Source organism: Schistocerca americana, chromosome 1 (assembly GCF_021461395.2).
Source record: "Schistocerca americana isolate TAMUIC-IGC-003095 chromosome 1, iqSchAmer2.1, whole genome shotgun sequence".
Classification (NCBI taxonomy): domain Eukaryota; kingdom Metazoa; phylum Arthropoda; class Insecta; order Orthoptera; family Acrididae; genus Schistocerca; species Schistocerca americana.
In genome coordinates this window covers 202,712,915-202,740,147 of record NC_060119.1, presented here as the reverse complement: position 1 = coordinate 202,740,147, position 27,233 = coordinate 202,712,915, and the positions used below count along the sequence as shown (strand labels likewise).

Below are 27,233 nucleotides of genomic sequence, written 5' to 3'. Positions count from 1 at the left end.
AAACACTTGCCATGATGGAGCAATAAAGATTGTTGTTAGATAAATAAGAAGCTATTGCAGATATGTAGGCAAGGCTCACATATTATTTTAAACACAGTGTACAGAAGTGTCTGGTTATGAGTGGGGTATACAAAATACATGCATTTACTGTAAACATCAACGGCAAATGGTCGTAAATTGAGTCATTCACAGGAGCCAATGGATCAACGGATTTATACTGTATTACAGGATGCACGAAAAATAGTGTAATGTTAGTTCTCAGAACCAAGTGCCATTGTCTGATTCATCTCTCAGGAACACGACATCACTGGAAACTAGCAATTTATAATTAAAGGTGCAGCAGTCAGGCTCAGTTGACCACTCCTCTGGAGAAGCTTTAACAGTAGTATGTCTCCCCACATATTCTCACCATTAAAAAACTATTGTCCTCAAGATATACAGCACTTACGTTTCTGTAACAGTTACATCACAACTTGGAGCTCGTCCAACAGTGCATCCATCCCGTACGTGACAGATGGTACTTGATATCTCAAAACTCCACACAGCACCGTGGTTGACGTAACATCCGAGTAATTATATGAAAGTAATCTATTAAATAATGAAATTGAAGCGTTTTTAGATGATGCACTAATAAATTCTAATATTATAAATGATGAATGGCAGTGCTGTATAAGGATGATGGAATTGCGAAGCTGACATGAACAGATTAGTGCTTTGTTACGCTGAGGGTACTGGCTTCTTGCGTTTTTAATGTCCCTGCTAATACATACCCATAAAATAATACTTAACTATTTCGGACCGCTGCATTGGATGACAACGTCAAATTCAGATTTCAGATCATTTCATTCGTAATAGGAAGATCACAAAATTTTAATATTTAATTCGGCTTCCGTTTTCTTCATAGAGAACTGTCGTAGGTAAAGAAGTTTGATGATGCCTTGTAGGAACAAACCTTAGGACGCATTTTGCGCAGTGACCTGTGATACACGATCAGTGGTATTCTCATACGGCGATCTTAATTTTCCACTATATACATAAACAAAATGCAAATTTAATGATTCCCTCACAGTTGCAAGTTTTAGTCAGGCTGTCACCAGGAAACAACTCATTGTACAATTGTCATTGCTAATGTCCCATAACGTTTCTTGAGCACAGTCGACTTTAATAAAAACAAATGTTACTGGAAAAGATAGCTTTGCTAGTAATAGCAGTATTTTTTCAAGTTGACTGAATGTTAATAATAACTCGTTGCTGGACATGTCCTTGAGAATTAGACACAGACATATAATTAACATGTTGTCTTGTAAGTTGGCTGTTTAGGTTTTTATGTTGGTAACACCACATAGCGCTCTGTATGAAAATCTGTCTGTGCTGTGTGCAGTCTCTGCCTGGTTTGCGTTGTTGGAATATTTCCTATTTTAGTGGTGGGCAGGTGGATGTGAACAGCGCGTAGCGTTGTGCAGTTTGAGGTGAGTTGCCAGCAGTGGTGGATGTGGGGAGAGAGGTGGCAGAATTTTGAAAGCGGACGATCTGGACGTGTGTCCGTCAGAAAAAGGAACTTTGTAAGACAGGACGTCATGAACTGATACATATATTATGACTTTTGAACACTATTAAGGAAAATACATTGTTTGTCCTCTATCAAAATCTTTCATTTGCTAACTATGCCTATCAGTAGTTAGTGCCTTCCGTAGTTAGAATCTTTGAGTTAGCTCGCAGTATTGGCGCTCGCTGTATTGCAGTAGTTCGAGTTACGAAGATTTTTGTGAGGTAAGTGACTCATGAAAGGTGTAGGTTATTGTTAGTCAGGGCCATTCTTTTGTAGGGATTATTGAAAGTCACATTGCGTTGCGCTAAAGATATTGTGTGTCAGTTTAGTGATGATCAGAATAAGTAAAGAGAGAAATGTCAGTACGTTCTGTTTTGTTCAGCTGTTTGAAAATCAAATAATGTAGAGGTTTTCCAGCACTGTCATTTATAAATTTTCCAAAGAGGACGTTTCAGTCTTAGATCGTTTCAAGGCAGGCTGTTGGTGTCTCCTCGATCTGTGAGTAGCATCCTGACAGTCTCTGCTGATACCGTGATACCTAAATCTCGTTGCTTGTGTTCTGCCGGTCCTAACTCGAGTGTGTGGGACACAGAGCCATTCTTGGCCAGCATGATGATGCCCGAGAGGCTATTCCTCTTCTCACTCGTTCTCTCTCCAGTAGCAATGTCTATGTTGTGTGAGCGATTTTGTGGTGACTGGTGCGACACAGTAGATTCATTCTCCAAATCACTCGCTTTCATCTATCAGATTTGTGAGCCATTCTAACTGGTCCTGGTCGGTGTGTGATGCCCGCAATCTGCGAGTTGAGGCCTGCCCGCTGCATCTTCTGGCGCGTCTGGCAGTCAGCACATGGCGGGAGAAAGCTGTCAAGGCAGTTATTTCTCCAGACAGATCCTGTTATGATATACACAAGGCTGCAGTGGCGGTAGTAGAAACTTTTCCAACTATCTGAAAACTTTTGCAGGACTATGGAGATGATTGCACGTGGGACTGTTTCTCGCACTTTTATTGTTTGTTTTAGATAAAGTGCATGTCTACCCTCTTCCTAAGCTATGAAGGTGGGGATAAATGTTTATGGTGTACATTTAGCAGTGTGTTGTGTCTATTCATACTTGGATTCCTTCCATCGTTATTTAAAAGTCTGCTATAAACCTATTGTGTCAGCATCGTCTAAGCAGGTTGACAGTAACGCCATTGTTTTAACCCAGTAAAAATGCATGGATAAGCTCTTTGTAGACTTGACATGGAGTAAGAGTGTATTTGTTGCAGTGTGGTTATTGTTTAACGCGGTATATAAGTGTATTTGTTAAAACATCACGCTGAACTAATTGTTTAAAGTCGAATATCTCTGCCGAGTGATTAATATGAGATACTGGTGTACTCGTTAAAATGTCATACTTTGGCAGTTGTTGAACATATGAAGTCTGGTATTTGTGTGTGTTTTGCTTCATTATCTAGTCTAAAATTGTAAATAGCGACGGTAGGTGGTCGTGCATTGGAGTACTTACAGAAAATGCCAGATATTCTGGCTTCTAGTTGTGCTAATTAAAATAAGTAACTGTAATTCAGCCATTTGGCAGCATTAATTATGGTAATTAACGTAATATTTGCCGCAACAACACTGTGTCTCACAATTCGCCTTGAGGAGCGGGTGGAGAGAGATGGACGGTCTAATTATATTCGAATGTCACGTTCCTCTTAATATTTTTTTTCTTGGAGGAGAGGGGGGGGGGCAGTGGCTGATTTCTCTGAAGATCCTCTCACTACAGCGCAATTGACGTAGAGAGAAGAGGGAAAGGGTGTAATTGTTTTCCCATCATTTTAAGTCAGTCTATTGGCCTAGATCATTGGTGGGAGGATGACCTTCTCTTAGATCATTATCTGAGCAAGAACCAGCCAGCGGATGTCCTACCTTCATTTTTTTAAACTCAAAGTTGCCCTACAGGTGTTGGTGCCCAAAAACAGATTACCTTAACACGTGACAGATATCAGGTTACATGCTGAACTTGAATATATCTCGTGCAGTTGGTCAAGAGGCGTTAGCAGGGTATCAAGTTAAATACTAATTTTAAGATAAGATATTTATCTGGACTGATCCTGTAACTGACACCTGTCTCCATCTCCCTTATTTAGTGCCCTAATTATTAAATTCTTCTTGACGTCTGAAGACTTCTCGTCTACCTCACATATCTTTCACGCCAGGTGGAATAGTTTTGACATAGCCCGTTGTCCCAAGGATTTCTATACTAATTCTGAGGGAACATCGTCTGATTCCTGGAATTTGTTTGGAGTTCGATGTTTCAGAGCTGGGACAAATTTTTGTGGAAATCTCATATTTCACATCGCACCTTTGTCTTGTTCCTTTTACATTTTTATACAATTCTCTTCAAGTTAGTTTATCTTGTATACGCTTCTGTATAATGCTTCTGCTTTTTAAACCACTCTTCTTCATACAAATGGTTCCCCTTGCTCTAATTTTATTGAAGTTTCCTCTAGGCGGCATCTACGTAACCCATAGTCACGTATGCTGCTACAGCTTATCACTGCACCTTTAATTATTCTTGCTATGATACTTAGACATTCTGTCAGTCTCAATTTTTTTAAACTTTTCACTGATTTTTATGTGTTCCTTTGCTGTACTTTAAATTTTCTCCTGTCGTAAATTGAAATCAATATCTCGTGTCTTATTCAAGTACTGCACCTTATGCTTTTTTTCCAATTTGATATCCTGACTCTCAAATTATTTAATCTCTCAAAGCTATCTGTTCGTCTTCTATTATTTTATTTTCTTGTTTTTCAGTCAATCATTGTATACATGCTCACTTTAAATTTCCTAAATTTCTCGTTCTTTCAATTTATCTCCTTAACTTCCCACCGAAGGTCAGTTTGGATTCTGTAGAAATGTCGGAACAAGTGAGGCAATACTGACTATAGGACTTATCTTAGAAGAAAGATTATGGAAAGACAAACCTACATTTGAAGCATTTGTAGACTTAAAGAAAGCTTTTGACAATGTTGATTGGAATACTCTCTTTGAAATTATAAAGGTGGCAGGGGTAAAATACAGGGAGGAAAAGGCTATTTACAATTTGTACAGAAACCAGATGGTAGTTATAAGAGTCGAGGGGTATGAAAGGGAAGCAGTGGTTGGGAAGGGAGTGAGACAGGGTTGTAGCCTATCCCCTATGCTAATCAATCTGTATATTGAGCAAGCAATAAAGGAAACAAAAGAAAAGTTCGGAGTAGGTACTAAAATCCATGGAGAAGAAATAAAAACTTTGAGGTTCGCCAATGACATTGTAATTCTGTCAGAGACAGCAAAGGACTTGGAAGAGCAGTTGAACGGAATGGACAGTGTCTTGAAAGGAGGATATAAGATGAACATCAACAAAGGCAAAACGAGGATAATGGAATATAGTCAAATTAAGTCGGGTGATGCTGAGGGAATTAGATTAGGAAATGAGACACTTAAAGTAGTAAAGGAGTTTTGCTATTTAGGGAGTAAAATGACTGATGATGGTCGAAGTAGAGAGGATATAGAATGTAGACTGGCAATGGCAAGGAAAGCGTTTCTCAAGAAGAGAAATTTGTTAACATCGAGTATAGATTTAAGTGTCAGGAAGTCGTTTCTGAAAGTATTTGTATGGAGTGTAGCTATGTATGGAAGTGAAACATGGACGATAAATAGTTTGGACAAGAAGATAATAGAAGCTTTCGAAATGTGGTGCTGAAGATAAGGTGGGTAGATCACGTAACTAATGAGGAGGTATTGAATAGGATTGGGGAGAAGAGAAGTTTGTGGCACAACTTGACTAGAAGAAGGGATCGGCTGGTAGGACATGTTCTGAGACATCGAGGGATCACCAATTTAGTATTGGAGGGCAGCGTGGAGGGTAAAAATCGTAGAGGGAGACCAAGAGATGAATACACTAAACAGATTCAGAAGGATGTAGGCTGCAGTAGGTACTGGGAGATGAAGAAGCTTGCACAGGATAGAGTAGCATGGAGAGCTGCATCAAACCAGTCTCAGGACTGAAGACCACAACAACAACAACTTCCCACCGCTCTGGAATATGCTTCAGATTCAATCTACAGTTCATCTCCTACCAATTTTGCTGATAGCCGCAGCTGCCGTTTGAAATGCATTTATATAAATTTTGAACTTTCGTGGCAGTACAGTACTTCACTGACCTAATCCCAAAATTTACATAACATCTGTCGTTTTTGTCCATTAAAAATACTTGTTGATTTATATCTACTAGGAGTCCTGAATTCAGTTAAAAATCTGCTGCGATACCCAATAAATTCGTATTTTGTTCACTGAACAGCAGTGTGGAAGTGTGCTGAATGCCTTCCGGAAGCCGAAGATTACAGCCTCAAACTGAAAGCCGCTCTGTATACCATAGACGAACATATACGGCGGCGTCTCACAGATTAATCTCAGTATATGTGCTTTTAGTTCTCCAAAAACATCATATTGCGTAAGCACAGAACTTCTTCCACAATCCGCTGCAGATTGATGTCCGTGATGCAGGTACACAATTACGAAGGCGTGATGAAGAGTAATGTCTTCGAATTTTTTTATGTGACAACTCTTAAGATTTATTAAACAAAACATACATTATTATCATTCTACATAATTGTTCTTCGTGTCTACCCATTCATTTCCGAACACACTCACCTCCAACGACGGACCAGTTTGTTGACATCTTCGCTGTATAATGTGTGATCATATCGACGGAGTCACAACCTCACTTCAGCTTCCAGAATGAGATTTTCACTCTTCAGGGGAGTGTACGCTGATATGAAACTTCCTGCTAGATTAAAACTTTGGGCCAGCTCGAGACTCGAAATCGGGACTTTTGCCTTTCGCGGGCAAGTTCTCTACCAACCTTTTTTTTCTTTTCCTTGATCTCATTTTGTTCGTGATTGTTCGTTCTGTTTATTAGGTGCGGACGTCCCATAACGCTTATTCAAGTTCATCGTCGCTCCATTATCTCAGTCTTTATTATAGAGGACGGTTAATCCTCTGACCGAACACGCTAAGCTACCGTGCTGGCATCGTATGAGCTACCCAGCCACGACTCACAACCAGTCCTCAAAGCCTCAATTCTGCCAGTACCTCGTCTCCTACCTTCCAAACTTCACAGAAGCTCTTCTGCGAAACGAGGTACGGGCAGAATTGAAGCTGTGAAAACGAGTCCTTATTCGTGCTTGGCTAGCTCAGTCGGTAGAGCACTTGCCCGCAAAAGGCAAAAGCCCCGAGCTCGAGTCTTGGCACGGCACACAGTTTTAATCTGCCAGGAAGTTTCACTTCAGCTTGCAGCGCTTCATCATTGTCAAAGTGAAGCCCTCAAAAGTGTACTTCAAGTTTTGGAAACAGATGAAAATCAGGTGGGACTAAGGCGTGACTTTATGAGGATAGTCGATGACAGTGAATCCAAGGCGTCCGACTGTTGGCAGAGGGGGAGTGTGATCTGACATTGTCAAGCTAAAGGAGAGGGTGCTCCAAGTGTGGAGCCAGTGTCCGAATTCATAACTCGATTACAGTACCATAATGTGTCTCAGACATCGCCATAGTTACGTTACTCGCTGCCATGTTACACGCTACAATTTGGAGCCCTCTAGCGGCAGAGGGTTGCAAATATGTATACAAGAAGAATAAACTGATGATAACATTTGATTTATTTAAAAATTTAAGAGTATGAACATAAAATAATTCGTAGGCATTTCTTTTCAGCATGCCCTCGTACGTGTATCACTTTAATTATGATTCCACGAGATTGAATGTTTTTCTTCGAATAGACTGGTACCTTCCTTTGTTCCTGTGACCTATGATGTTGTTGTTGTGGTCTTCAGTCCAGAGACTGGTTTGATGCAGCTCTCCTTCATCTCCAAGTAACTAATGCAGCCTACATCCTTCTGAATCTGCTTGCTATATTCATCTCTAGGTCTCCCTCTACGATTCTTACCCCCACGTTGCCCTCCAGTACTAAATTGGAGATCCCCTGCTGCCTCAGAAAATGTACTACCAACCGATCCCTTCTTCTAGTCAAGTTCTGCCACAAATTCCACTTCTCCTCAATGCCATTCAGTACCTCCTCATTAGTTACGTGATCTACCCATCTAATACTCAGCATTTCGAAGGCTTCTATTCTCTTCTTGTCTAAACTATTTATCGTCCATGTTTCACTTCCATACACGGCTTCACTCCATACAAATACTTTCAGGAAAGACTTCCTGACACTTAAATCTATACTCGCTGTTAACAAATTTCTCTTCTTCAGAAACGCTGTCCTAGGCATTGCCAGTCTACATTTTATATCTTCTCTACTTCGACCATCCTTAGTTATTTTACTCCCCAAAGAGCAAAACTCATTAACTACGTAAGTGCCTCATTTCCTAATCTAACATCCTTAGCATCACCTGATTTAATTCTACTACATTCCATTATCCTCGTTTTGCTTTTGTTGATGTTCATCTTTTAGCCTGCTTTCAAGACACTGCCCATTCCGTTCAGCTGCTCTTCCAGGTTCTTTGCTGTTTCTGACACAGTTACAATGTCATCGGAACCTCAAAGTTTACATTTCTTCTCTATGCATTTTAATTCCTACTCCAAATTTTTCTTTTGTTTCCTTTACTACTTGCTCGATAAATAGATTGAATAACATCGGGGATAGGCTACAACTCTGTATCACTCCCTTCCCAACCACTGCTTCTCTTTCATACCCCTCAACTCCCTTCTGGTTTCTATACAAATTGTAAATAGTCTTTCGCTTTCTGTATTTGACCCCTGCCACCTTCAGAATTTGAAAGGGAGTATTCCAGTCAACAGTGTCAAAAGCTTTCTCTATGTCTACAAATTCTAGAAACGTAGGTTTGCATTTTCTTAATCTGTCTTCTAAGATAAGTCGTAAGGTGAGTACTGCCTCACGTGTTCCAACATTTCTACGGAATCCAAACTGATCTTCTCCAAGGTCGGCTTCTACCAGTTCTTCCATCCGTCTGTAATCAATTCTTATCAGTATTTTGCAGTAGTGACTTATTACACTGATAGTTCGGAAAATTTCACACCTGTCTTCACCTGCGTTCTTTGGCATTGGAATTATTATATCCTTCTTGAAGTCTGAGCATATTGCACCTGTCTCATACATCTTGATCACCAGACGGTGGATTTTTGTCGGAGCTGGCTCTCCCAAGGCTTTCAGTAGTTCTAATGGAATGGTGTCTACTTCTGGGGCCATGTATCGACTTGGGTCTTTCAGTGCTCTGTCACATTCTTCACGCAGTATCACAGCTACCATTTCATCCTCAACTACGTTCTCTTCCATATCCCAACTATTGCCTTCAAAGACATCTCCCTTGTATAGACCCTCTATATACTCCTTCCACCATTCTGCTTTCCCTTCTTTACTTACAACTGGTTTTCCATCTGAGCGCCTGATATTCACAGTATGGTTCTCTTTTCTCCAAAGGTCTCTGTAATTTTCCTGCAGGCAGCGTTTATCTTACCCCTAGCGATATAGGCATCTACATTCTCACATTTGTCCTCTAGCCATTCCTGCTTAGTCAATTTGCTCTTCCTGTCGATCTCATTTTTGAGACGTTCGTATTCCTTTCTGCCTGCTTCATTTACTGCATTTTTATATTTCCTCCTTTCATCAACTAAATTCAATATCTCTTATGTTACCTGAGGATTTCTACTAGCCTTCGTCTTTTTATCTACCTGATCCTCTGCTGCCTTCACTATTTCATCTCTCACAGCTACCCATTCTTCTCCTACTGCTTTTTTTTTTTCCTCCCGTTCTTGTGAATCGTTCCCTACCTCAATAATTTCTTTTATCTCATCACACATGTCTTCAGTCTCTCCGTTATCTGCGGAGCTAGTTGGCGTATAAACTTGTACTACTGTGGTAGGCGTGGGCTTACTGTCTATTTTAGTTACAATAATGCGTTCACTTTGCTGTTCGTAGTACCTTACCCGCGCTCCTATTTTTTATTCACTATTAAACCTAGTCCTGCATTGCACCTATTCGATTTTTTATTTATAACCCTATATTTACCTGAGCAGAAGTCTTGTTCCTCCTGCCACCGAACTTCATAAATTCCTACTTTATCTAACTTTAACCTATCCATTTCCCATTTTAAATTTTCTAATCTACCTTCCCGATTAAGGGATCTGACATTCCACACTCCGAACCGTAGAATGCCAGTTTTATTTCTTCTGATAACGACGTCCTCCTGAGTAGTCCCCGCCCGGAGATCCGAATGGGGGACTATTTCACCTCTGGAATATTTTACCCAAGAGGACGCCATCATCAATTAACCATGATAACTGTTAGAAAAACTGGAGCAAGTTCTTTCATTTAATCACTTTATGATTTAACATGTAACACATCAGATGTCTTTCCACTACTGATTTTCTATTTGACAATCACTAATTTTAGTAGACGATCACTAACTTCAGTAGCTGTGATTTCGGATTTCGTGCGTCGATAAGGAGAAACCGTATTACGGTCGTTCATACAAAAAAATTTCGGAAGACTGAATTCGCTATTTCAGCCTTACCACTGTCATCATCCGCTTAAATGCTGGTATTATGATTAATGATCGAATGATCAGATGATCCGCTTATTGTATTTCCGTAAGACGAAACATTGGAATTCTTGGCAAAATTATACTTTCCAATTCATTGATTGGTTCTAGAATTGCTCTTCCAACCCTCATTTAGGATTAGATCAGCTTCTGTGTGTTGACTAGGCTTTTACTTGTTTTAAATTTATTTTGACAGTGCTTTCACCGCAAGTTTCTAACATTTCTATTGAAATCACAGCGAGTCTTTCCCAGTACTGACATCTCTACGTGGCATATACACGTCTCTAGTCTATTCTATAATTCTTTTGATCACCATCTATTTGCGCTTCATGTTTTCGCCCCCAGAGCTGAATAATTAACTTGCTAAAAAAATATTTTTCTATCTTTGTTAACATTTGTTGTAATATCTGCAGTAATCGCTGCTTGTGACCATTGGTTCTCTCCTCTACGTTAGTTGATTATAAAAGTTAGCATCTGATAATTCCTATGTGGTTTTATAATTTGTCCTTATGACTCGGTTATATAACTGTGTTCGAAATATTTTTCAGAAGAAACCTTTAGAACAATCCCACACAAATTCTTGAGTCGGAGAGAGGATTTAATGACACTCTCCCATTCTATAGCTGGCCAAATGCTGTCTCCCCCGCGTACTATCGCATGATCAGGCAAATTACTCGCAATATACCCTAAGTTTCCTCTGAGACGCTCTACCACTGCAGTTCGTGAGGAACGTAATACATAAAAAGCAACTGATTGCCACGTTTAATGGTTACCTTCACCCAACCTATTTTCAGTCACAGAATCTGTAATAAACTCATTCGATATTATCTTGCTCTTTATGGTAATAAATGCCGCCACCACTGGTGTCTAGCCAATGCTTGCGATGTACTTTCCCATCTGAATTTAGGACTTCTGGGTGCAGTCACCTTTCAATTCCTAATATTACGCGAGCATTAATACCTTTAATACATGACACCCATTCCGAGACCTTACTATGGACACTCCAGGAGTATTCTAAAATCACGTTCACTTTTTCTGTTTCTGCTCAACGAGGACGAAAGCTTATATAGTTACAGATTCCCCAATGACTGCATCAGCGACCCTATGGAGGAATTCCTCAAACTTTGAAATTCCACCTGCACACCAAACGCGCTTTGCTGCCAGGATAATAACTTGCTTTTTGTAGTGCTGGCTTGGCCTACTGAGAGCCCTAGAATTCTGCACCTGACAGTAAAGGCCGAGAAATGCTCTTCCGTCATCGTCACAGAATGTGCGGAGCCTCTTGTATAGACCTTTCCTCCAAACCGGAAGACCCTGGTCGATTTTGTATACAACGTTGCACTAATAGTGCGACGTGCTTCCACCTTGCATACCGGGCTAGCAGTCATCAGTTCATTCAACAGGCTAGACGGACCGAGTGTGGCTACAGCACCAAGGCGGAAACTGTCAATCTTGCTGACATGATGCACGATTTGACAGATTTACTTTCAAAATTCGGATGAGATCTCCCAGCAGACATAGACAGTGTACCCTGATCTCATTTTCTAGTTTGGTGGCTGTTTGCCTGAGAACTCTTTTACTATCTAGCGTTGGAGCTCCCAATGACCAACAAACTGCCTCTGTGTTTGTCCAGATTTGTTGTGAAAATTGGCTACTGGCCAGTCAGCCGAGGCGACTCGTGTTTGTTAAGATGTATTATCAACACTGGGCAGACGAGTATAATAAGCACAGACCCAACCAATTTCCAACTGCTCTGAAAGAAAAATGATAAAAAGCCAACTACAGTGTCTTTCAGATGGGGTTGAAAGCAATAATACTGGCCAATGGCCACTACAAATTAAACGCGCATTATGCTATATGACCACCAACTCTTTGAGTACCCTGACAGCTAACCAAAGAAAGGGTTTCAGCTGACCTGTCGCTTGGAGATGGAGAGGGGCTGGTAGCGGACGATCCAGGTGAGTGCGTGCGCACACTTGCCGGTGAGTAGCGAGCCCATGTACAGGAGGTAGTCCGTGGGAAAACTCGGCACCAGCTCAGACAGCGGTAGCGGCCCGAAGCGGGTGGACTTCATTGCGCACGCCACCTTCGGCAGTGCTTGTATCATCGGCTCCAGGTGTGGGTTGTCCTTCTTGACCAGCTGCAAGCCAAGTACACGTATCACTACAACACAGTATCGTGATATTATAAAGACAAAAAGGTTATTCACGTACTTATTAATTTAAGCTATCTCAGATACGGAAAATTTTTACCTTTACACGTGGCTGGCCTTTTTGAAAATCTGCAAGTAGGAGGGCTGCAATACAAGTTGTGAAACGTTACCTACAACTTGTGCAGAAAGCAGATTGTAATCATAAGAGTCCAAGGACATGGAAGGTAAGCAGCAGAAAGGCGTAAGGCAAGGTTGTAACCTAACCCAGTTTATTGAATCAGGCCACGGAGTACATCCGGCGACCCAGCCTTTTCAATTGTGTCCTCTGTTCAGACTCACTCAGCACCCTTCAGAGTCTATGTACGCTGTACACCTCCCATCCCTTAGTGCAGCGGCTCCAGGGAAACAGTCACTTGCTCACTCTTGGTGGAGCCAGTGTGATGCTTCTGTGGGTTCCTGGTCATGTCGGTCTGCCAGGAAACGAGGCTGCTGACGCTGCTGTCAAGGCTGCAGTCCTCGTACCTCAACCCGCGAGTTCCTATGATCCCTCCGATGACCTCTGTGTTGCTATCTGTCAGGTGGTGGTGACCCACTGGCATCGCCAATGGTCCTCCCTTCATGGAAATAAGCCCAGGATTATTAAGCATCTCCCAGCGGCTTGGACGACCTCCTCTCGGCCATCCCGCCGGAAGGAAGTCATTTTCAAAATGGTTCAAATGGCTCTGAGCACTATGGGACTTAACATCTGATGTCATCAGTCCCCTAGAACTTAGAGCTACTTAAACCTAACTAACCTAAGGACATCACACACATCCATGACTTGGCAGGATTCGAACCTGCGACCGTAGCGGTCACGCTGTTCCAGACTGAACCGATCAGCCACCACACTGTCCGGCGAAGTCATTTTAACTAGGCTGCGTATTGGGCACTGCCTTTTTAGGCATCGTCATTTGATAAGAGGCGCTACCCCACCACTTTGTACAAATTGCGCCCAAGTTTTAATTGTCCGCCACTTCCTGATGGATTGCCCATTTTTTAACCGTTTATGTTCCCGCTTGGGTTTGCTGTCTGAGTTTTCGGCCGTTTTAGCAAATGACGCACGGGCTCTCGACCGCGTTATACTTTTTATCCGCCAAAGCAATATGACGAAGGCCATTTAATTTTTAGTTTAGGACCTCCGTTTCAGTATGGTGTCTTTTTTTAGCCCTTTTCCCACATGCCTGTTTTTAAATGTCTTCTATTATGTCAACAGGGACTGACAGTCGTTTTTAAACTCCTTTCTGTCTTCGAGTTCTGTAGCTTTGACTTGGGCGCGTATGATCTCATTTGTTTTTTGTGCCCTAAAGCAAAGCAAAACTATAACCAAATCTACACTGAACAAGCGTAACAGAAACACAGGAGAAATATGTAATGGAAATGATGATTCGTAAAAAAGAAAAATAAACGTTAAGGTTCGGCGATGAAATAGTGATTCCTTCAGAGACAGCAAATGACTAGGAAGAACAACTAAATGAAATGGATAGTCCCTTGAAAAGAGGTTATGACAAAAACATAAAATTTAGGTGAAACAAAGGTAGAGGTGAATCGTGTGATTCCGATGGAATTAGACTAGGAAATGAGACGCTGTAAGTAATACATGAGTTACACTATTTGGCCAGTGAAATAACGAACGATAGCAGGAGTCAAGAGAATGTAAAACGCTGACTTGCAACAGCAGGACTAGATTTTCTGACACAAAGAGATATGTTGACAATGATTATGTATTTACGTGTTAGGAATTTTTGCTTCTGAAATTATTTGTCACTTACACGGCAGTGAAACAAAGAGGACGATAAACAGATCAGACAAGAAAAGAGTTGAAGTTTTTAATGTCAATGCTGATGATTTCACGGGTAGACCTGATAACTAATGAGGAGGACTGAATCGAATCAGGAAGAAAACAAATTTATGGCACAACTTGACTGTGCGAAAGGATCGGTTGATAGAACATATCCTGAGGCATTAATGAGTAGTTATGGTAAGAGAGTGATGCTTAATGGGCAAAAACTGTAGAGGGAGGCCAAAGCGTCACTATGATAAACACGTTGGAGTGGACGATAACAGCAATAATTGTGAAGTGACATAGATGTTTACATAAGACTGCCTAGCATGGATAGCTACATAAAAACAGCCTCTGGACCGCAACAACAGTGACTGGGAAACTAACTTCGAAGTGTAAAACCCAGAACATATTCATTCTTTGACAAGGAAACACAATCACTGTGTAACTGGAGAATATATTGTTACTCGAGTACAGGAAATTTCAATGTGTGGACATATGGACGTCAGCCTAACATTAAACAATCTAGGTTCACTAAAGCTGGTCACTTTTTAACGTATAGTATCCAGGCATCAAGCTTTTAACATTTGGAATTTGGTACTATGCAGGTGTCATTATGCTCAAAAACCATTACAGACCCTTCTCCATGTTTCACTTGACCGTGGGAAGAAATTAATCGTTAGTACACTTCCCTCGGGATCCATCAATAGCAAAAACACCTTTCTGCATAGAATAATATAAATTTTTACTCGTCTGACCATATCACAAATTTAAACAGGTGTGTAATTATATTTCAGTTCTCCGTGCACCACTAAAGCATTTACCTCCGCTACAAAGGTTTAGCAATACCAACTCTATGAAAATATTTGGTTCATGCAGCCCCTGTCATACTGTTCTCGATACCACTGTTGGATGTCTGTTTAACGCCCACTTCATTTCAAATGAATACAATATCACAGCGATAACAGATGAACTGGAAGCAAACGAATAGCTGCAACAGTGTTATAGTACAAGGAAAGAAAATGAAGAATAGATAATGTCAGTGTTAAGGTAAGTTAAAACACCAGATACGAGGATGAAATATTTCTACTAATTTATTCGCTGTAGTTTGTGGTCAGCAGTCTGTCCAGTTTACTAGAGCTCTGGAAAACAAGTGATGGCTCAGATAAACCGACAGCAACGGTCTCCCAGTGCATGGTGATGTCCTCTACCCACGGCAAAGCATCACGAAAGAGGTGCAAACACGAATTAAATGTTCAGGCCACAGTGATCGGTAGGATCGAATATCGAGTACAGTTTGCACAAATAAGAATAGTGCTAACTTGTAAGGTGGTCAAAAAGATGGCGGAACTCAATCCGCCTTTCGAAGAAACTACTACTGCTGTTGTAATCTGATGGTGAGGCGTTGCTGAAGTACGAAGGTAAGTCAATTATTATCCGCAATTTAGTTAGATTTTTGTTTATTTTGGTACTACTGTCGTTTTAAATTGATGATACATGCTTTGTTTATTTGTTGTTATATCTTTGCAATTTTCTAGCTGCTGGGTTAGTTTCGTTCTCTCTGCCGTGCTGTTAATCATGGCTGCTCCGCTGTCTGTTTGCACCAAAGAAGAGCAACGTCCAGTGATCCTTTTTTTGTGGTCTGAAGGCGTATCAGGGACCGAAATTCATCGAAGACTTTCGGTACAGTACGGGAACAGTGTTTTTCCACAACGAAGTGTTACGAATGCACTGAAAAATTCCGAATGGTCGCACAAGTGTTACGCACGATGAAGGAGCCGGACGGCCGTCTACCGCCACAAATGAAGAACCTATTGAGCGTTAATGTGAAATGATTCTCTTAGACGATTAACTATTGACGAAGTGGCACATCGTCTACAAATTAGTCACGGCTCTGTCTACGAAATCATCCACAACAGACTTAGGTTTCATAAAGTCTGTGCAAGACGGGTCCCAAAACAACTCACACAGTTGCATAAACAAACGCGCTTGGACATCCGCAAAAAACATTTGGGTCGGTAACGAAGGGGACAACTTCTTAGACAGGATCATTACTGGTGACCAAACATGGACCCACCATTACAAGCCGGAGAGCAAACTGCAGATTAGGGAATGGAAACATCCAAATTCGCCGTGGAAGAAAAAGTTCAAGACCCAACCGTCCGCAGAAAACTGATGCTTACGGTTTTTTGGGACGCGCAAGGTCCAGTACTGGAACATTATGGGAAAGAGACACAACAATAAACTGTGTACGTTACAGTGAGATGCTTACTGCCCGGCTAAAGCCTGTAATTCGAAGCAAACGGCGAGGATTGCTCTCAAAAGGTGGTGTGTTGTTGCACGACAATGCCTGTCCGCATAGTGCTACCTGCAGTGCTGAAACGCTCCAGTAACTCAAATTTGAAGTACTGGATCATCCTCCATATAGTCCCGAACTTGGCCCTTCTGTCTATCACTTGTTTGGTCCACTCAAACAGACATTAAGGGGTCGTCGATTTGCCTAGGACGAAGCAGTGAAAGAATTGATGCATTCATGTCTCGCAGCTCAACCGAGAACCTTCTTTTATGAGAGCATCAGAAAGCTTGTACAACAATGGATCAAGTTGATTGAAACGCAAGGAGACTATGTCGATAAATTATGTTCTTGTAAGTTTCCTATTTGATTACCATAAAATTTTATAACTATTTTGCGGATAATAATTGACATTTCACCATGAGATTTCTGTCACCCAGATCTCTGAATATGGGCATTATTTCTTCCATGATGGATACTGGTAGACTGTGGTGATGACTATTTATCCCCCAGTTATTAGGCCCTGTTTTATTTACATCCGCTCTTTTCACTTTTCGTGTACAAATTGTGTTCCAGATAATCATCTGTAGATGCGGTGTGGAAAGCCCACATACCTGTCCTCATTTCTTCAAGATTGCGTGTATTTTACCTGACTGCTAGGCCATAGTAGTTCTGAATATGGTCTGTCATGGAATCAGGTAACCTTCCTTTCCCATCCAAGGTTCTCCCATCATCTAGTTTTTTCTTTTCCTTTCAGAATTGATTTGAACCTTCTCAGCCTGGCACCCATGCTCTTCTGCGCATATCCTACACATTCAAGTTTGCTTATATTTACACTTTTCCCATACAATTTACTTTCCAAAACTTCTTTGAACGCTTTGGAATCACCATCTGCCAAATACTGGACACAGCGAACATTATACCACTCACAAAGAGCGATGAAATTTTTTTTTTCATCCAAGTAACCTCCATTAGTGTCAAAATAATTAGCAACAAAGTCATCACCATGTTCATTTATTAGCCTGTCTATGCTTGTACATTATTGGAATGTTATTGCAGCATCAATAACCTTACCAGTGTCATCTCTAGTTGCTGTGACCACACCATTGTTGGAGACGTGACCCGTTTTTGCCATGTGCCATCTAAACCACTGTGAGGTCACGGTTGTCATCATTTTCTTTCACTGCTTCTTCTACATCTTGCTGCATTGACTTCTGTGTTACATCTTCAACTACAGACTCTAGTATATAGTTGTAAGCATCAAACGTTGAAGGTACATTGGGAAGATTTGAACACCACATAGCATATCACCTGCTACTTTGCCCTTACCAGTTGCTCGCAACCCACAGACTAACCGAATTGCTACACTATAAAGTTCAGGTTTCATGTATCCATCATTCACAGTTAATGAAACAGAAATTTACAGCTGTATTTACAAACACGGCATATTAAATTAAACTGGGAAGCCAGGCCAACATGGGATTCCACTTTCAGAGGAAACGTTTCCTTGATATTTTTTGCATCACACACTGTTTTCAAGAGCTTTGTGCAGTATACTCCTATCAATGAGTTCAAAAACTTCCTTCCCTTTCTCAAATCAAGTATATTCCTCTTCCAAATCTCTGAATTTTTTATGAGAAGCACTGTTTTCGTTTGTCTGCAAATCAGAAGAGGACCAATATTTTCCAACAATTATGATAAAGAAATGTTTCGCTTTGCTAGTGAATCATCTTTTCTTTTCTTTTACCGGTTCACTTGCTTTGTAAGCACTTTTCCTCTAGCTGTAGCCATGTTCGCTGCTGGGAATGAAGCACTTAATACGAAAAAACTCGACACAACAGATTTCGTGTAGCAAATTGTTACCAACAATACATAGTCAAAAAACAAAGAGTAACTTCATAAAACCGGAGACAAACATTTTAGGACAAATAGTGTAAAAAGAGTCGCTAGAAAGCGGGATATTTGTCTCACATGAATATTCTGCCAAAATGTTTATGATCAGCTACGGCAGAAGTGTTTCAAAAAAGTTCAGTCCCGATGTCACAAATCTATAAAAATAAGATAGTTATAATTCTAATAGAGCCGTACATGATATGTCATTTAACGAGGAACTTGGAGAAATCTAATAAGTTAATAAAACGCAATCGATTTTTTCGACCAAAATCCGATTCCATATCCTCTTAAGACGAACTAACGTTGATTACTATAAACAGCCAGAAATACCAACAACAGAACGAAATATCGGAACAGTTACTTTCAAATAGCAAAGGTGCTAGTAGACGAACAACGTAACTGAAATCTACGGCATTAGATTGTGATGCATCGCAAATACACCTATCAGCCAGAGCATTATTAATAACGACCTACTATCGATATAAACCCGTCCAGGCGACAGCATCATCACCTGGCGAGGAATGATTGCGCGTCAGACACAAGTAAGGTGCATGCCGTGTCAGTGACCGTGCTGTTCGCGTGCAGAATGGGGAACGCACGCTATCTGAGTATTACCGAGGACAGATTGTTACGGTCAGGAGGCTAGGCACGAGCATTTTGGAAACAGCATGAGTTGTCGGGTGTGCTGTGGTGCGCGTGTTCAGTATGTGGCGAAACCAAGGTGAAACCACGTCTAGACGTCGTGATGTTGGACGACCACCAATCATTACACATTTCGGCGTCATAGGCTGGGCAGACTGGTGAAACAGGACAGGCGGCGAACTGTCATCAGTCATTAATGCTGGGCGGAGTACAAATGTGAATAACACCTAGTGCACCGAACATTCCCAATGACGGACCTCCGCAGCCAACGACCCATGACACCAGCAATTACTACTGGGCGTTGGCGCAATATCAGAGCGTTGCATGGTCTGATGAATCCCAATACCTTCTACATCATGCCGATCTGAGGGCGCGAATCCGTCGTCTTCCAGGGAAACAGTTCCTTGACACCTCTACTGCTGGACAGAGACAAGCTGGCGGCGGCTGCATTATGCTCTGGGTAACATTCATGAGGGGACCCATGGGTCTAATGGAGCTCGTGCATGGCACCACAATGGCCAAGGATTATCGTACACGGGTTGCAGGCCACGAACATCCATTCATGGCGATCAAATTTCCCGGCGGCAGTGGCAGTTTTTAACAAGATAATGCGCGATGTCAAAGGCCCAAGAGTAAGAGTGTGACGGAGTGGTTCGTGTAACAAAGTGAGGAGTTGCAATTGATGTGCTGGGCTCCCAACTCGCCAGATCTGAACCAGATCGAATACTTCTGGGATGTGATTGAACGAGGGGTCGGAGCTCTTCTCCTGGATCCCCGGTTTCTGCAGTAATTAGGTGACTTGGATGCGCGGGTGTGGTGTCAACTCCCTCTAGCGAACTACCAAGGCCTCACTGCTTCCATGCCATGACGCGTCGCCACTGTTATCCGCCCCAAAGATGGACATGCCGGCTATTAGGTAGGTGATCACAGTATTCTGGCTGATCAGTGTACATCACTAGGGGAGAAATACCGATTACAACTTGAATCAGTGGATGAACCGAGCAACCAATATGAATGTGCTCTACTGGTTGTATTACGAGGATCTTTACCATATATTTGCGATCCTCACTGTGTGCGTGTTCCGCAAATCCGAAACAACTGTAACATACAATGACAGAACTAAGTTGGTGGTTGTAGCACTCAGAAGATAAACTCTAGGAGAAAATGGTATGTGCGGCCAATTCACACGGCCATTAAATTATTCCGATCAGCATGCCTGTATTAAGTGAGCGATCCTTGTATTTAGACAAGTTGGTAAAGGTATAACCCCATATGTTTTAACCCTTGGGCCGCTTAAGCCTCCTTTAACCCTAGGACGCCTAAGGGGGGGGGGGGGGGGGGAGGGGTTCGTTGAATCCACAATTATTTTATGTCCCCTGCTTTTGCCCAAGTAACTTTCATACTACATATTGCCTTAAGTTATTGTTTGTTGGCTATTTTATGAAACGTTAGTGTCAATATCTTTTATAGAAAATTCCTGCTTTGAAAGACAAAATAAATAAACTTATTATGGGTCCAACAAACACCCCTCCCCTTAGGCTTCCATGGTATAGAAAACTTCCCTTAGTAGGATTTCGTATTTTTACAACAATGCAAGTTAGTTTCTTGTTGGTTGGTATTCTTGATATTCACAACAATCGATTTACTTTCAGAGGAAGTGATTGTTGATGTCAGTCAGCTATTATTTATCTTGTAAAATTGCAGAGAGTTAGTGCAGTTCCCTACTGTTCATAACCAGACTTAGAAATGACTAAAAGAATACGTGACTCGTCTTTAAAATGAGTTCTGAATGAAATTTTAGATGAAGATTCTGACTCGGGGAGTGAAAGTGAATATGAGGATGATGTTATGGAGTATGATTCAGATCGGGAAAGTGATGTGGATGTTAGAAAAGATGAAGACAGCGCAGCTTCAGGCAGTGACCATCAGGATGTTATTGTGGCCAAGTCTGGAAGAAGGTACGTAACCACACAGCCTAGAATTCCTCGGAGGTCTGTTGCTAATTTAGTAAGAGAGCAGGCAGGAGTAACTCCAGCTGCCACACAGCCTAGAATTCCTCGGAGGTCTGTTGCTAATTTAGTAAGAGAGCAGGCAGTAGTAACTCCAGCTGGTGTTTTCCATTCACCTGGAGAAGCCTTGAAGTTACTTCTTACGCCTGACATCATGGATGTTATAGTAAAACATTCAAATGAGGAGGCAGCTAGGCAAAATGTTACTTTGACTAATGAGAAAGAATTGTATGCCTTTATAGGAACCCTGATACTTGTGGGGGCAAATAAGGACAATTCTCTCAGTGTACACGATCTTTGGTCAGACCTAATGTGTCGGCCAGTTTACAAGGGTATTATGGCAAGAGAACGTTTCAAGGAACTTATTGCATTTCATATGGTTTGATGCCAAAAGTACCCGCCAGCTAAGAAGGGAACCAGACACGTTCGCAGCAATCCGTGATGTTTTCAACAAAGTGAATGATAGGTTTCCACTACTGTGTAAACCAGGGGTTCACCTCACCATTGATGAGATGCTCAGCTTGTTTAGAGGGCGCTGGCCCTTGAAAGTATTTATGAAGGATAAACAGGGCAAGTATGGCATTCTTATACGCATGATGTCCGCTGCAGTTGACAGATACGTCTTGAATATGGATCCCTATGCGGTAATGTTCAGAATTTGTCGAAAGAAGAGCGGGGTTCAGCAGCTGTCGTCAAACGTCTGGCAGCACCTGTGAAAAATACTGGTCGAAATGTTACTACAGACCGATACTACACATCGGTGGATTTGGCGGAAGAGTTATACCAAGACTACAAAGTTACTACAGTAGGAACTCTCCAGACAAACAGGAAGCATATTCCAGACATAATGAAGAACACGTCAAATCGAGAGCTATATTCATCAGTGTTCTTGTTCACAGACCCATCAACAGGTAGGCCTCCAGTAACATCGTTGTGTCCTACATAGCGAAAACGAAACCAATTAAAAACTTACTGATGTTGTCAACAATGCATCAAGATAATGGCACTGTTGGAGGAGAGAAGAATAAAACCGAGCTAAATGCATACTATAATTCCACTAAAGGTGGAATTGATACCATTGATCAAATGGCGCGTATGTACACCTGCAAGAGGGGAACAAAGAGATGGCCTCTGTCTGTATTTTACTCTGTCATCGACATTTGTGCTATCAATGCAACCACCATATTCATCCAGCAACATCCAAGATGGAATGAAAAGAAACGGAAATTTTATCTTCTGCAAGCTGGGATGGAACTAGTGAAATTGCAGGTAGAAGAAAGAAGTGCCAATGCAAGAGGGTTATCTAACCAAATTGTTCAATCAATGGAAACTATTCTACAAAAGAAAATCAAAGAAGTGACAACAGAAGCACGTCAGCCGCCCGCAGGGAAAGGTCGGTGCCATATTTGTGTAAGAGAAGCTAAAACAAAGAAGCAGAAGTACAACAATCTAAGTAAACCAAAACAGTATAGTGGACAGTGTCATAAACATGTGTGTAACACACATTCAGAAAAAACTGTGAAGTGTGTCTCTTGCCTTGAAGTTGAGGACTCAGAGTAGTCTACTGTATATGAACACATCTGTATTTTGTATTGTAATATGTCATTTTTATTCACTCGATCCAATATTTATAACAATTAACAACATTTATAAACCGATGCCTTAATAAAATACATAAACCACTTTTAAAGTTGTAATTTTTCGTCAGTAAACTTATTTAATACCTGTGGGCTCGCCGAACCCCCCTCCCCCCCCCCCCCTTAGGCATCCAAGTTAGAAAACAAAGCATGGGCGTCCTAGGGAACGCAAGCGAAAGCACAACAGCGAACGAGAATTCTCTGGCTCAGACACTACGGGCAGACGGCCTTCAATCGCGTTTGGTTCGCAATCGCTTGTTATAGCTCGTGGTTGACGATCGTTTAGCGAACCATTAATGGATGTTCACGTCGGCACCAACAGCTTTCGTCTGCTGTCTTGTTCACTTTTGTTGTCGTTGAAATGAGTTGCGTGAGCGATAGGGTGGTCAAAACAGTGTGTAATATTGCTGACAGAGAAATATAGATACCGTACGTGCTTCTGGGATCCAAAGGACCCACTGCAAAAATACCACATAAAAAGAAGTGTTGATTGGTAGAAAATTGCCTAAGCACTCGATGGTGGTACTGGGGACGATGAATTCAGTAAATTCTAGCATGAGTCGAGAACGGAGTGGTTAAGAACAAGCTTTATAATGTACAATAAATTTCCTTTAAGGTAAACAATAGCGAACCGATAGGTACGTATTTCGCTGATTAAAATTAAAAGTATATGAAAGACCTGATCATTCTCAATGCTTACGTACATAGTAGCTGTAATCACATAATTGATGCATCACTTTAATGTTAAAAGATTTTTTATGACAAAAGAATGGTTTACCCGGGAACACGCTCCCTGCCCTCTAGCAAACTATATATTAGATTTTACCAAGTAGCGTATATGACATCTCATATACATATTTCACATTTCATTAATCGTGTGTTACTGGCTTCATACGTACTAACAAAACTCTTAAGTGCTTCGTATGTGCTGTTGCAGACGTTAGAAACTTCCTGATATATAGCAGCTACTGAAATACGAAACAATTATTAACGTGTCTTCGATTACTAATACACATAGCGTAGTTCTTCAGGTTGAATTAGTCGTCAGTAGTCAGTGACCGACTCTTAACCTTCCTTCTCACCTGTAATGGGAAGCCAGAGAAAGTAGTCAACCAAGAATGTTAAAAGTTTTGGAATGATGTTTACGGAAGCTGCAGTTGCACTACAATGTTAAGCACTACACTTCCACGTATTTAAAACATACGTACAAATTCCGACACCAAAAATTATCTTCGTCAAAAACATACAAACCGAGCGAGGTGGCGCAGTGGTAGCACACTGGACTCGCATTCGGGAGGACGACGGTTCAATCCCGCGTCCGGCCATCCTGATTTAGGTTTTCCGTGATTTCCCTAAATCGCTCCAGGCAAATGCTGGGATGGTTCCTTTGAAAGGGCACGGCCGACTTCCTTCCCCATCCTTCCCTAGTCCGATGAGACCGATGACCTCGCAGTTTGGTCTCTTCCCCCAAACAATCCAATCCAATCCAAAAACATACAAAAATATGCTCTCTGAATATTGAACTTTTTCATCGTGGCTATACAGTGCTGTATTCTGTGTGCCGTTTATTAGGTTGGTTGGTGGATTTGGGGGAGGGGACCAAAAAGCGAGGTCATTGTTCCCATCGGATTAGGCAAGGATGGGGAAGAAAGTCGGCTGTGTCCTTTTCAAAGGAACCATTCCGGCGTTTGTAGGAAGTGATTTAGGAAAATCACGGAAAACCTAAATCAGGATGACCGGACGCAGGTTTGAATCCGATTCCAGTGTGCTAACTATTGTGCCATGTAGCTCGGTGCCGTTTGTTAACGCCAAAAAATAGCAAAGTAGCGTTCATGGGCTATGCTCGTTATCTCGTGGTCTCTTCCGTTGCCTCTAGCATAAACGCTTGTTCAAGATACAATCGAATGGTACAGAACAAAATGTTCAAATGTGTGTGAAATCTATTGGACTCAACTGCTAAGGTCATCAGTCCCTAAGCTTACACACTAGTTAACCTAAATTATCCTAAGGACAAACACACACACACCCATGCCCGAGAGAGGACTCGAACCTCCGCCGAGACCAGCCGCACAGTCCATGACTGCAGCGCCCCAGACCGCTCGGCTAATCCCGCGAGGCGGTACAGAACACTGGTGAATTTTCTTTGAATGCACATTCCCTTGTATTTGCTTCGATTCGCTTTTGTCCGAAGGCGGATTGAAAAGCCAACACATGGACACAGTTCCCGCGCTATTCATCATATTTATCATACACTCAAAAATATCTCTTCATTTTTAAGGTAAGCTTGACCATGCAGACAGTTGCGTGTAATACATGCTGAAACGTATGTGAATGCGGAATGGTCAACTTGCGCTCACCTGAAAGAAGTAGGCAACTTCGACAACTCCGTCCATCTCCTTGAGAGCGGCCTCCTGGGTGAGGTAGCGACTCTTGAAGAGCACCATATGCATCTCCAGCGGGAAACTACAAGCAGACAGGACACCAATGTATCACAACCAGCATAGTTACAGAAAACATAATACTGCTGCACTTCATAATCAACGTACGCTGACGAAAAAAAAAAAAAAAAAAAAAAACGTAACACCAAAAACTAATTAATGTAGGGTAACATAATTTCGGGAATAAATCTGTCTAGGTGACATATGTAAGTACTTAACTTTGCAAGATCACAGGTTAATGTAAGCGCGAGATATGCCACTGCAAATGTGAAATGCTGGGAAATTAACAGCTAGTGTGGCCGCCAAAATGTTGAATGCAAGCTTGCAAACGTGAATACATTGTGTTGTACAGGTGCCTAATGTCAGTTTGTGGGATGGAGTTCCATGCTTGTTACACTTGGCCGCTCGATACAGTGATGGTTACTTCTACTTGTGAATGACACTGGAGTTATCATAAGACGATGTTCCATATGTGCTCGGTTGGAAACAGATCTGGTGATCGAGCAGGCCAAAGCAGCTTGCTGACACACCGTAGGGCGTGTTGGGTTACAACAGACGTATGAGGGCTAACGTTACCCTGTTGAAAACACCCCCTGGAAGGCTGCTCATGAATGGCAGCACAACAGGTAGATTCACCGGACTGACGTAAAAATTTGCAGTCAGGATGCGTGTGATAACCACGGAGGGCACCCCAGACAATACTGCAGGTGTAGGTACAGTGCGTCTGGTCTCCTCCTAACCAACACAAGGGCATCACTGGCACCGAGGCAGAACCATCTTTCATCAGTAAACACGAGAGACCTCCACCCAGCCACCTAATGAGCTCTCGCTTGACACCACGGAAGTCGCAAAGGGCAGTCGTTTGGGGTCAGTGGAACGCACGCTACAGAGGGTCTTGCTCGGAGCATCCTTGAAGTAATCGATTTGTAACAGTTTGTTGTGGTACTACAGTGCCAACTGCTGCTCGAATAGCTGCTGCAGATGCAGTTCGATGCGTTGGAGCCATACGCCGAACACGATATCTTCCGTTTCGGTAGTGCCACTTGGCCGTCCGGAGCCCGGGTTTCTTGCGATCGTACATTCCCATGACCACCGCTGCCAGAAATTATGTACAGTAGGGTGTCCCTTATTTGCCGACTTCAGTATTTTTGAGCCCTCACCCTCCAACATTTTTTCAATGACTAACATGCCTGTACAAAATTTTGTTGCGACCGAAGTTCTGCAACTCGACCGAGCATGAATATCCGCAGATGTCTCACTGACATCACCTCAGCTTTTCAGTAAGTGCTCATCAGATCGGTCAGTTGTTTATTTGTTCCCGATCTTACTGCATGAATTTTCCAATCACTACCTAATGTTACATCAGTTACTCAGTGCCAGGAAAACCGTGTTTGTAGTACGAGATACTGTATAAAACACGAAATAGCTGCAGGAGGAAGAAGTGAAGTTTAGAAGGTAGGAGACGAAGTAGTGGCGGAAGTAAAGCTGTAAGGGCGGGTCATGAGTGTTGCTTGGGTAGCTCAGTTGGCACTCCACGGTCGACTGGACGCGGGTTGAGCCATTCACGCGCCCTTCCTGTCAACTTTAGTGCGATCGACGTGGTATGTGGTCACATACGAGAAATTTCCGACCCGACGAAGGCTACATATTTACCTAAATGACGATCCTAAGTGCTCTCGCTGCGCGACGGTACATACGGACGAACACAGACTGAATGTGACTCAGCACGCGAGTGCTGGAAACTGATCCGCCAGATACTGGCTTTCCTGCTACACCGCTCCTATGTTTCGATTGCTCCCCTGCACCCCTTTTATCCCGATGCTATTTACAGATGACCCGTATGAAAGCGGTCAGTTGGGTCCAAGGAACAGCGATACACTACATTTACCGCGACGGCGAAAATGAAGTTCTCGATTTGTGGCAATGCATGATCGACGAGTTCCTGGTCTTAACGAACCGAACGAAGTACCGGAACGTTAACTAACTACTTTCGGTCGTCATTCATACACTCACTGCCCAGCTGCGGTGTGCCGGGTGTGAGCAGATATTGTCTTGTAGACGTGGTGTCTCCACGTATCCCCTATGATAACAGAAACAGTCTCTGACTGTGTGCAGCGGCCCCGGACGCTCCGACGGCTGATGACTGCTGACATCCATTGCAATGACTACCGCCTCGTACTGGCCACCCGCATCGGTAAGGCGAGCC

At 42.2% G+C, this 27,233-nt stretch overlaps 1 protein-coding gene across 1 annotated transcript in view; it reads right to left on the bottom strand.

The window, feature by feature from the left end:
* The window catches only part of LOC124618570 (carbonic anhydrase 4-like), an 80,312-nt gene that overhangs the window by 45,262 nt on the left and 7,817 nt on the right, over positions 1 to 27,233 (bottom strand). Inside the window, exon 2 of the mRNA XM_047145364.1 lies at positions 24,947 to 25,052. Within this exon, the coding sequence (XP_047001320.1) occupies positions 24,947 to 25,052 (106 nt within the window). The remainder of the gene's footprint in view (positions 1 to 24,946; positions 25,053 to 27,233) is intronic.